This window comes from Crocuta crocuta, unplaced genomic scaffold (genome assembly GCF_008692635.1).
Source record: "Crocuta crocuta isolate KB4526 unplaced genomic scaffold, BGI_CrCroc_1.0 scaffold54, whole genome shotgun sequence".
NCBI lineage: Eukaryota > Metazoa > Chordata > Mammalia > Carnivora > Hyaenidae > Crocuta > Crocuta crocuta.
The window spans coordinates 4,451,177-4,463,438 of NW_027530356.1; the positions used below are offsets into that span (position 1 = coordinate 4,451,177).

Below are 12,262 nucleotides of genomic sequence, written 5' to 3' on the forward strand. Positions count from 1 at the left end.
CCTTTGATAGAAAAAGCCTGTGTAGTTTCAGCTCTGATCCTCTGATTCTCAACTCTGGCTACACTTAGGAATCCCTTGCAGATGTGGGGGCCTTCCTTTTGAAGCAGACTTGCCCCAGGTTTGAGTTGAGGAGACAGAAGACAGAAAGGAAAGAGTTTGCCTCTTTTTGCTGGAAGGCTCATTTCTTACTTGGTCCTCTCTATCTGCGTAACCCCACTAAACATCTTCTGCCCACAACAAAGTCCCTGAGAAGGGCTTCTAATTTAATATTTCATGTCAGGTATTTAAAATCCATTATACGGGTTTTATTATAAATTTATATTCTATGTAATTTATATTATGTTAATTATGCATTTATATTAAAATATATATTATAAAATAGACATAAATTTAGTACCTTAAGTAATATAAATTTTGAAACTAATATAACACTGTATGTTAACTATACTGGAATTACAATTTAGAACTTCATAAAATTTAAAAACAAAACAAAAAAGAATACAAATTTACTATCTTATAATTCTGGAGATCAAAAGTCCAAAATGGATCTTACTGAGCCATAAGGGAGCTGTCACCTGGCCTGCTAGAGGCTCTGTCTCCTTGCCTGTTAGAGCTTCCAGTGGCCTGTCCCCCTTACTTCCGTCTTCAAAGCCAGCAACAGCAGGCGACACTTTTCTCACATCATACACTCTGGCTTCCGCTTCTGTCTTCCTCTTCCACACTTAAGGACCCTTGTGACTACTTGGGGCCCTTCTGAGTAACACGGAACACATGCCCTGTTTTAAAGCATTGGGTAATGTACAGAGTTGCTGAATCATTATCTTGTGCACCTGAAATTAATATAACATTGTATGTCACCTATACTTAAATAACACGAATTTAAATTAAAAAAATGAAGTAAAGTCAACTGATTTAGCAACCTTAATTCTCATTTGCTATGAAGCATAAAATTCATAGGGCAGGGTATGGACATCCTCGTGGGGCAGTGCGGGGGAGGGGGCTTTCTTCTGCCTACCACACAGACCTGTGAGATGGTGGGGGAGGTAGGCCTGGGGTAACTCGTTTAATCAAGATCGTATGGCCAATGTGTGGCTGAGAACTCGTGCCCAAGTCTCCTACCTCTATAGCCTTTGGGAGGAACGGAGCAGTGAGTTTCATGGATCATATTTCTGCCTTCTATATAATCCACCATTGTATGGCTTCATACACTAATTGTCCTCTTCTTTTACCTTGTAGGGTTCTGATTCTTTAGAAATCAGCTTTCATTCCTTTCTCTGCAAAGGAATCTTTAAAAAGCACCTTAGATATTCCACCAACATTGTCCTCAGAGGGGGGGAAGAATTATTGCCAGGGGGACATTGTGTGGAAGGTGCTGATAGAAGAGGTGAAACAGGGCCACTTTTCTCAGACTAGAAGTCATTTCCTTGGAGCCAGTGCGAACGGTCATTTTGGCAATTTAGACGAAGGCCTTAGTTGTCTAGCATTTTTGTGTTTTATCCATTAGATGAGGCAAGACTGCTTTGACATATTCTCTTCCCACAAAAGAAATCTTGGCATATGCCCTCTATAGTATTATTCTCTGGGTTTGATTAGCCAAGGATAAAGAGGCAATTGTGAGTGGCCTGTGTGTGATCTGGCCTCTTTTTAGGTTGTGGGGACGGAGAGGCGGGCTTCTCTTTCTCTCATTCGGCCCTTTCTTAGCTCTCAAAATGACCTGGTTTTCTTAATAAGCATCATTAGAAATACACTTTGTAAAAGAAAGAAGATTTCCTGTAAGATCAGTTCAACATAAAGGGATTATCTCAACACTTAAACACTTACACATTGTAAATGATCATAGATGAATTTCTCAGTGGCTTCTTTCTCTAGAAGTTCAAACAGCTGGAGCTATAAATCAGGAATAGAAGATAAAAATGAAAAGGAAGATGAAAGCGACATCTATAAGATGTCAACTTACTGTTATTTCCTCAAGGGAGCTTTTTGTTTCATTGCAAAGTCACTTTGCTGAAACCTGACAGATAATCTTACACAAGGCCATGCAAAACATACATGGTAAAAGTGGATGGCTATCGGCCTCACTTTCACAGTCCTTAGTTTTAAACCAATATGATGTCTTGAGCAGTAAAACCATAAACATATTTTTTCCTAATAGGTAAAATTCAGCGATGTTTAAGATAGTGGATATAGAAATGCATTTTGTAATGATTTCAGGTCTGGGATACTCTTGATCATGGTAAATTCTGGAAGGAAAAATTCACAGCAGGATTCTTCATTTAGGCTGCTTGGATCACTTCCAACCCTTGGTGCTTACCTCTTTGGAAGATGCCTTTGGCCACCTCAGATCCTCCTGGGAGCATCGATGGGACTCCACCTTCATTTCCCTGTTGGGTCTAGAATACTCTCGGGGTTCACTGGCCCTTTATCTGGCAGGGGTGCACTCACCCGCTCGGTGAAATCGTCTCCCCAGTAGTCAGGATTGGAGGTGACATAAGTGTCCTCAGTGACAAGACAGACGGTGGCCTTCTCAGCTTCTCCCAAAGCCCACAGGATGCCAGCCAGTGCCGCAGCCAGGGCTTGCGCTTGCTCCCGCTTGCTGATTGTACACGAGCTGCAATGCAGGAGGTCGGGTAGGAAAACACTAGCAGGGACAGTCGCCTAGCTGATTGTGAGGTGCCTCCAATTTTAAGACCCCTTCTGAATACCAGATGGGTCTCTTCGGTTCCTTCATCACCCTACACCATGAGAAGGTCGCAGAGGGCCTTGCCTACATTCTGTCACTGGCAGTGGCGTCCTCACAGCAGCGTATTATTTCTCGTGGTGATCTTAGCCAGCCCCAGGGAGTTATCACTCCTCTGGTGCCCCCACTGCCGTCCCCTTGCCTGCACTCCAGCAGAGACCGACCCAAATAACACAAGCCCTTTGCAAGTGCAGCCCCAGACGGTCCTTCTGGTGTTATCTCCCAGGTTTCCATTGTGCAAACGGACCAGTCCCCTGAACGTACTTTCTATATTGCACCTCCGTGCCTGCCTTTTCTCATGCCCTTGTCTGCCTTTAATGTGCTTGCTGCGTCCGTGCTGCCCCGTCATGTCTGTCCCACGCAGCACTGGGGACCCGCTTCATGTTGCCCGGCCTCACTTGCAGCTGACGCTCACCCGGCATTGCTCTAAACACTTCATACACGTCACCTCATCTAATCCTCACAACAACCCTGTGAGTTAGATACTTCCGTTACTGCCATTTTGAAGATGAAGAAAGAAAGAGGGGCTGAGGAGTTGCCCCCCCCGTCATTCACCTTGAAAGTGGTAGAGCGGTGATTTGAAATCAGGCAGGCTGGATCCTGACTCCTTGCTCTCAAGCATTACACTCTCTGGAGGCATCCTAGTCTTTCAGGATCTCCCAGGAAACGGGAGCCAATCTTTACGTGTAGACCTTTACTCTGCTCGTTTCCTCAATATTAAATACTGACAACTGTTGTCCCAATGGAGAAACACGTGATAGGGGTGAATGAAATCATTCAGCAATGATTTCTATGGTCCCGCTAGCTCCGTGGCAATGCGGAAATGAGTAACAAGGAGCCCCATACTCCAAAACCCTCGTATGAGGAGGTGGAGGAGAATAAAACAAAGCGCTAGGAAGAGTACAGAAGGAGGCAGAACTTGGGACTGAGAAGGTTGGGAAAGGCTTCATGGAGTAGGTCAAAGCCCATGTCTGACTGCGGTGGGAAGTACAAAGGCCCCGCTTTGTTCTTTGAAGACGGGACAGCTGAGGCTTCAGAGCTCTCATGGGGTCAGGCTGAGGCTGGGCATCACTGGAAAGCACATTCTTCTTCAGTTTCTACTTCCCTCCTTTTCCTTCACTCTTACAGGTTTCTTCTGAGGCCTGAAGGGGAGCAAATCTTGACAGCCTAAGATATGCCACATTGGCATGTGGATTATTTTAAGCCGGTTATTTTTTAAAAACTACAGACTCAAGAGAAGGTCCAAAAACTCAATAGGAGTTACCCTTTTGTAAAAGACATTATAAGGGAAATTTCCATTTGTAAGGGTATGTCCCTCGGGAGAAGAAGGGGATGGCTCTAAATCTCTAGAAATTCCCATCGGTGGAGAAGGCACAGGCTTAATCTGCATAAGAATCTTACCCTGTTCACTGTGCTTTTCCTGGTAACCTCCCAAAACTGACTCTCCACCCCCAGCATCTTCTTTTGTCTTTAGTTAAAGATGGTAGTTAACATGACGCCTTTGGCTATTTAGGGGAATTAACAGTTTTCCTGGGTCTCTCCCATGTATACAAGAGGTGTACATGTTATTAAGCTTGTGTCTGTTATTCTCCTGTTAATCTATCTTATGTAAAGTTAGTTATTAGACTAACCAAAGAAGCTAGAAGGGTAAAAAAAAAATTTTGTTTCTCTCCAACAGGGCATTCCCTTAATAAATCACTTACATAAAGAATTCCCATCTCTGACTCTGCTTTTCAGGAAACTGGCAATTCATGATCTTAGAACAAATTACACATTTAGTTCCTGTTTTGAATGATAATTTACCCTGCTGAGGATAGATATGTACCTTTACTTATTTATATTTTTCTAATATCAAGCATAGAGCTTTGCATATGAGAGGGACTTGTTGACTCCTAAGTAAATACTTTGAACTGATTTTCTTAAATAGGCAACTGCCAAGCACTGTACTTTGTTAGCGTTTGTTAGGAGAATTAATCCTTCGTTTATCAGGGTTTTTAAAAATCACTCCTTTTTGGGGCGCCTGGGTGGCTCAGTCGGATAAGCGTCCGACTTCGGCTCAGGTCATGATCTCATGGATCGTGGGTTCAAGCCCCGCATCGGGCTCTGTGCTGACAGCTAGCTCAGATCCTGGAGCCTGTTTCAGATTCTGTCTCCCTCTCTCTGACCCTCCCCTGCTCATGCTGTCTTTCTCTCTCTCTCTCTCAGAAATAAATAAAAAGCATTAAAATTAAAAAAAAAAAAATCACCCCTTTTGTTCTTCCTTGAAATTCTTAGTTTGGGGCTTCCCATCAGATATTTTCAAGTAAGCCCATCTGAAACCTGGTGCATCATTTTAGCTGACTGGAAGTTTCTGCAATGGATTATAAAAACTGTCAACATTATTCCTGCAACCAAACATTGAGAGTGACTCCAGGAAAGTCCCCCCAGTCATAAAATCGAGTCCCTCTGGGAGAAGCAGAGCCATTTTCGTCTCGTGAGGCAAGTCCCCTTCCTGAAGTCACCCAGGGGATTTTCTATAATGACTGTTGGGCACATAAAGGTTCTTGTGAAATGAGGAATGTGTCTAAGAAGTACTTCTAGGCCTCTTACCTGTGAAAGTTACAGTCCTTTCCCTTCCTTGTGAACAACAAGTCTTTGATGATGAATCCTTGTACTGCCATCTGAATGCTTCGGGCACCTCCCTGAAATGGGGAAGATGAATAATGAGGTGTGTGAGGCTGGGAGCCGGGCTGTACAACCATAATGGAACCTCTTGGGACCAATATGACAGAGGAGAACTCTTGGAGATGGATGTGACCTGTTCTCTGCAGCTCTTTCCCTCCTGGTATATGCAGCATCGCCTTGGCTTAGGGGAGGGACACTGTACTGTATACATTGGTTTAGTCAGATGCCATGGCTAGGCAGCAGTCTACACTGACCAGCTCCAGTAGACCGGTACCTGGGGATGTGTGTCCTCCTCCACCCTACCTCCGCTGTGCTCCTGCTTCATGGCAAAGTTGGATTTGCAGGATGTAAAGAACTTGTTGGCTAGTCCTTGAAATTCTGTGTGACTGGTAATTGATGACCTGAATTACTGAGATTGTAAGCAAGCCAGAAAGAAGCCTCTGGATCTCCTCCTGACTTCTAACTCCTCCTGCCTTAGGACTTGGAGGGAAGAGCCAGAAAACTAGAATTTGGGAGGAGGGCAGGGTGTGTGGTGGCAGGGAAGGAGTGAGACTTTCCTCTAACCCTGACAGTAAGCTGTAATTTTAAACAGTCTCGTATCATTTAAGGCTAAATGTTAAATGTCATTAAACATACTTTGACAAATGATTGTAATGAAAACATACATTCATATGGATGAAGATGGAAGGAAACTTGGATAGGGAGTATGGGATTAGGATTTTTTTTTTTTTTTAATGTTTGCCTACTATTACCTTTCCCACTTCCAAAGTGAAAGCCAGGTCAGAAAAAGGCTCATGGAACCTGAAATGGGCCTTTTTCCAGTCATAGCTGAAGACATGGATGGTATTCCCAAAGAGGCTCTGCCGTAACTTCTGAGAAGAGAAGAAAGAAATGATTCAACCAAGATAATTCTTCTTAGACACATTCTTCATGTTCACCACCTTACAGAAGGTGGTGGAATTGTGGAGGCGGGCCTGTCCCCTCCCTACATCCTGGTTTACATGTGCCCTATTCCTTTCTCATAATTGTAAAGTCTTGGGCAAAAGGTTCACACCAGGTTCCCTTAGACTGTTTTTTTTTTCTTTTAATTTATTTATTTCTAGGAGAGAGAGAGACAGCGTGAGCAGGGGAGGGTCAGAGAGAGAGGGAGTCACAGACTTTGAAACAGGCTCCAGGCTCCGAGCTGGCAGTCAGCACAGAGCCCGACGCGGGGCTCGAACCCACGAACCGCGAGATCATGACCTGAGCGAAAGTCGGACGCTTAACCGACTAAGCCACCCAGGCGCCCCAACCCTTAGACTGTTTTATCCTGAAGGCTTAGTGTGTTAACCTTGCACTCTGTTATCCCCATCCAATTTTTGCCCCTTGTGTCTGTCTCCTTTTCCATTGCCAGCCATCTCTCCTTTATGCCTTGCAGTCTAGCACGGGCTGCTGCTCTGCCCCTGTGCCTCTTGTCCCTGATGATCCATGGCATGGGTATCCGGGGATATCCATCTGCATCCATGACTCTGCAGCACCTGCCCCGCCCCCATCTTTGAGTGTTTCTCTCTTGCTCTAGGAAAGAGAAACAGACAGGACTCTGGGTTTCTAGCTTGAGTACAATATTGATTTAAATGATACTAAACAAGCATTCTCTGTCCTGTTGCCCCTGAATCTTTAAGGTTTTCCTGGGTACTGTATAGCATGTTGAGGTTGGAGAGGGTCTTCTAGAGCTTCCCAGAAAAAAACAAACCAAGTACATGAATATAAAGGGAATCCATCCATAATCAGGGGCATATTAATTGCCTAGCATGTGCTTGGTCCCATGTGGGATATAGACATGTAAAAAGTTTAATACCCCACAACTGTGTACGAGATAGAACGTGTGACGTTCCAAAGTACAAAGTACCTTGAGAGAACAGAGGAAGGAGAATTTCTGACTAAAGAACTCAGGAAGACTTCATGGAAGAGGTGCATTTGAACTAGGCTGGCCAACGGCATCTAGCATTTATTGTGTTTTCTATGCACCAGGCACTGGTTTAAGTGCTTTACATTCATTATGTTAATTTAATTCTTTGAGATGGTACTCTTAACCTCCTTCCAAAGAGAAGTATTTGACTCAGTCAGCCAGTGGTAGAAACTGCTGGAATTTGCGTCCGTTCCAACACTATGGCTCTGCTTCCCCAGTTTTAAGTATGTGTCATCCTTGGGATGCATGGGTGGCTCAGTCTGTTAAGTATCTGACTTTGGCTCAAGTCATGATCTCACAGTTTGTGAGTTCAAGCCCTGAGTCAGGCTCTCTGCTGTCAGCACAGAGCACACTTCAGATCCTCTGTCTCCCTTCCCTCTCTGCCCCTCGCCTGCTCCCACACACCCTCTGTCTGTCTCTTTTTTCTCTTTCTCTTAAAAATAAATAAACATTTAAAAACAAGTATGTGTCATCCTACAGTTGCTGTTCTTTTTGTGTCCCAATCACTGTTTAATATTTTTCATTAGCTTGAGCTACTCTTTTATAATTTAAAAAATATTTATTTAATAGGGACACTTCATGTTACATCTTTAAGTGGGAATCAAAATCACCTGCCATATTTAAAAAAAATAATGGAACTAAAAAATGTTATTGACTTATGCTAGAAACTGTCGCCTATGAAAGCTTTGCCTGAGCTCGCATTCTTTTTAATTAAGAAAGAAGTAGGAAGTGTTAAAGAGGTGTGAACATGTGCACCCCTTACAGAGTCTTTCTTCAGGGCCTGCCAGCATGAAGAAGGACTCAGTGGAGAAGGTGACTCAGTCTATTTAATGGCACTTAATAACATGTCCCTTAGAGCAGCCATCTAGCAGAGGCGCACATCCCTTACTCTGGGACAGACGACGCAATGACCTATTGCCTATAATGGAGGGGAGGCTGGACAGAGAAGACCTGCAAACACACACACACACACACACACACACACACACACACACACACACACACATTACCCAGAGCATCCAAAGACAGGGAGTGGTTCAGAGGAATGAGGAGACTGTGGCGTGTGTGTGTGTGTGTGTGTGTGTGTGTGTGTGAATGTTCTAGGAACACGGGGCAGGAAGTCTGTGGACATTGAGACTGGAAAGTACCTTGAGGCTGATCCTGGAGGCCTTTGAATATCATATTCAGGCGCTCAAAGCTAGCTGAAGAGCGTGGACAAAAGAAACAATCAGTCCAGTTGATCCAGAGCCTAGTGGTTTCTAACAAGAACAGATGCAGGAGAAGTGTTCATCTGGAATGGTCTCCCTTGTCAGATCAGGGCCAGGTTCTGTGGCTGGAGCTTTTTTCCTGGCCACCTCTGCTCCCCGCTCAAAAGAAAAGATTGTCTCTATGAAGAAAGAGAGGCAGGTGCATTTCAGTGTGAGCAAGGGCCCAGAAGAAAGGGCGCTTGAAGAAAACTGATTTGTCTGGTGTCTCAGGGCAACAGCAAGTGAAGGAGGGGGAGCAGAAGGGCGTAGAGACTGTTCTCGGAAGACACAGACTCGGTGTGTATCATGGCCAATGAGCCGCCAACCCAGGACATCCCCAGCAGGGGACTGAAAATGACATCAAGGCAGCACAGCACAGAAGAAAGACGGAGCACTCCCCACTCCAGTGTGGAGAAGCCCAGTTCTGCTCCTCACTGACCACATGAACTTGGACAGATTGCCCGTCCTCTCTAAGACTTCATTTGCTCATTCTGAAGTGGAGGTTAACCCTTGCTCCATCCACATCGTGGCCATTATCGAATGAGAAGACGTGGAAAGGGGCTTTGGAACCGTTAAGTGCTGAGTGCAGGCAGGCTGTTCTACCTTTAGGAACACAGCCTGTCTGCACTGGAATGCTGTAGGGAACAAAGTCCCACCGCAGAGGAAAAAAGACCAGAGCCGGGCAGGAGGAGGGGAGGGAAAGCCGTGAACAAATGTGACAGATTAAGAATGTTGAGACTAAGAAGGCTTAGAATTCAAATTCAATGAAAAAACTCTGTCAGCCAAACCAAGCTCCTGCTTCGGTTGCTGGATGTCACTTCCAGCTTAGGGAGTGTCACTGTCCAGATGCACTGCTGACAGGCTTAGAACAGAGAGGCTGCGGGCTCTCAGGCCAGACCCAGTGGCCAGTGTGACAGGAGCGGTGACTCATCTCGCCTATGTAACATTTACTTTCATATCAAATATAATTTGTAAGATTAGCCTGGCATATATTCAGTGATATGCATGTGTCATTGTGCTGCCTGGTAACTGGACACAAATGGTAAACAGTCCTAATAAAGGATGATAATGATCATTATTATTTCACACAAGCACCGTTTTTAGTTGTTCTCTTTTCACTTTGTTAGTTTCCCAGGATTTATAATGAGTAGCTCTTTCGTTATTGCTGTGATGATGATAATACACACACTCATGCACTCACACTCACATGCACACATGCACATGCTCACACACGTGCACACACACGTGCACACTCACACAAACATACACCCCCAAAGACAGGGGTCCTGGGTCATTCGTCCTGATGTGTTTCATTTCCTTACCTTGACTGCCTTGTTTCTGGCCCCTGGGCTTAGACTTTCCCTGTGACAGCCTTGCCCGTCCTGTCTTCTCCCACCCGTGCACCTGTCCCCACCCCGAACCTGAGGCAGAATAATTCTTTCTGAAGCTTCTTCTCGAAATCATTTCTTGCCTTAGAAATTACCGGCTCATCATGGAATCCGAGACTTTAGAGTTAGCAAAACCTAAGAAACGTTTCTCTCCTAGCTGTCAAATGGAGTGTCAGACTCTTGGCTTGATCATGTTCACCGTGGATTCCTCAGCATCTGGTGCAGTGCCTGATACATGGCAGGCTCGCCGCCATAAGTAGTTGCTGAATTTTTAAAAATCTAATGGGGCCCTTTCATTTTGCAGTGAAGGGATTTGGGGCACAGAGCAGTTACGTGCCTGAGCTCAGGTATCTTGTAAATGGCAGCTCCAGCACCCGTGTGCAAGCCTTTGAACTTGTACGGTAAGAGGCCCAGCAGGAACCAGACGGCATGCTCAAGTCAGGATTATTAGCTTGAGGAAAGTTTAAAACGGACTATTTACAAAGATGTGGACTGCAGGTGGGGAGACCTCAGTGGCCAGCGCAGGGTGCCCCAGCTGGCAACAGTATCTCCCTAAGACCTGGAGGGGCTAAGCAGGGAGGAGTGGGGACCTGAAGCAGGAAGGACAGAGTCCTCGGGAGAGAACTTTCAGGAGAGGAGAGGGACTTAGCCAGCTGTGCACAGCCTGACTTCTTTCCCTTTTCTCCCTCCAGGCCCTCCCCACCCCCCCACNGACTGCAGGTGGGGAGACCTCAGTGGCCAGCGCAGGGTGCCCCAGCTGGCAACAGTATCTCCCTAAGACCTGGAGGGGCTAAGCAGGGAGGAGTGGGGACCTGAAGCAGGAAGGACAGAGTCCTCGGGAGAGAACTTTCAGGAGAGGAGAGGGACTTAGCCAGCTGTGCACAGCCTGACTTCTTTCCCTTTTCTCCCTCCAGGCCCTCCCCACCCNGAGGGAGCCCTGTGGATGGAGTCCCTACAGGCCAGTGTTGGCAGAAAGTAGGGTGGAGAAGGGTAGAGTGCATGTGAAGGGCCACACTGATGATACCCAGTGCCCGCTACTGAGATGCATCCCTAGGGGATTGTCCTAGAGCAGTGAATTGATTCAGAACATTGAATTGATTAAGCAAACATGGACTGAGGTCCAGCCCTTGGCCAGGCCTTATGCCTGGGCACCAAGCTGTGCTTGCCACTTCCAAAAAGCCACCCCATTGCCTACTATTCTCCACTGGAGTGTCATTCCTCTGGGTCTCCGCCAGAATATTTTGATCTCCCACCATTACATTTTTCTAATACGATCCTGCTGGGTGGTATTGCAAATACACCAGGGGTTTGTTTATTGATGGCCGATACAAGAGGCTACAGGATTGTGTTCCAGGCTGGGTTCTGGAGAAGGGCCTGGTTGTGCAGGACGTTGGGAAACTGCCCCGTCCGTCATTCGCACACAGTAAGATGTTAAGTCGGGAGAAGGCAGAAGGCTGCAGTGTAGGAAACGGGACAATAAAAAGTGAGAAATAAGAGGTGAACAGAGAGAAGGTTCGTAGGGTGTCTCACCCACCCCCTCCTTTCTCAGCAGATTCCCTGCTCACGTCAGGAAATCCCATGCATCCCTACCCCAGACATGGGAGGGAGAAGAGAGAGGCAGACTGACAACAAAAGGCATTCTCAAGTGAGTATTAGGATTCAGTAGCTCCGGTAATTTGCCAGGCAGCTGCACTGCTAAAACGTCAGTGAGAATTGGTCAAGCTTCCAAACTGCCTCCCTGGAACCCACGGATTCAGAATCCCAAGGCTCAGCAACTCAAAATCCCAGGATGTGTTTAATTACTGCTACTGCTATTTAAAGGACACTCTATCATCTGGCCCACATAATGGGAATAAATCCAAAGTCTTTTTTTTTTTTTTNTCAGCATCTGGTGCAGTGCCTGATACATGGCAGGCTCGCCGCCATAAGTAGTTGCTGAATTTTTAAAAATCTAATGGGGCCCTTTCATTTTGCAGTGAAGGGATTTGGGGCACAGAGCAGTTACGTGCCTGAGCTCAGGTATCTTGTAAATGGCAGCTCCAGCACCCGTGTGCAAGCCTTTGAACTTGTACGGTAAGAGGCCCAGCAGGAACCAGACGGCATGCTCAAGTCAGGATTATTAGCTTGAGGAAAGTTTAAAACAGGGACTATTTACAAAGATGTGGACTGCAGGTGGGGAGACCTCAGTGGCCAGCGCAGGGTGCCCCAGCTGGCAACAGTATCTCCCTAAGACCTGGAGGGGCTAAGCAGGGAGGAGTGGGGACCTGAAGCAGGAAGG

The 12,262-nt window shown here is 46.0% G+C and overlaps 1 protein-coding gene and 1 long non-coding RNA gene across 2 annotated transcripts in view; one reads left to right on the forward strand and one right to left on the reverse strand.

The window, feature by feature from the left end:
• LOC144233110 (uncharacterized) overlaps positions 1-12,262 on the forward strand; it is a 126,999-nt gene that overhangs the window by 74,781 nt on the left and 39,956 nt on the right. The gene's annotated exons all lie outside the window — the stretch shown is intronic.
• MINDY4B (MINDY family member 4B) overlaps positions 1-12,262 on the reverse strand; it is a 36,710-nt gene that overhangs the window by 18,955 nt on the left and 5,493 nt on the right. Inside the window, exons 4-7 of the mRNA XM_077765917.1 lie at positions 6,154-6,273; positions 5,327-5,418; positions 2,443-2,608; positions 1,822-1,887 (exon numbers count right to left, since the gene is read on the reverse strand). Of these exons, the coding sequence (XP_077622043.1) occupies positions 1,822-1,887; positions 2,443-2,608; positions 5,327-5,418; positions 6,154-6,273 (444 nt within the window). The remainder of the gene's footprint in view (positions 1-1,821; positions 1,888-2,442; positions 2,609-5,326; positions 5,419-6,153; positions 6,274-12,262) is intronic.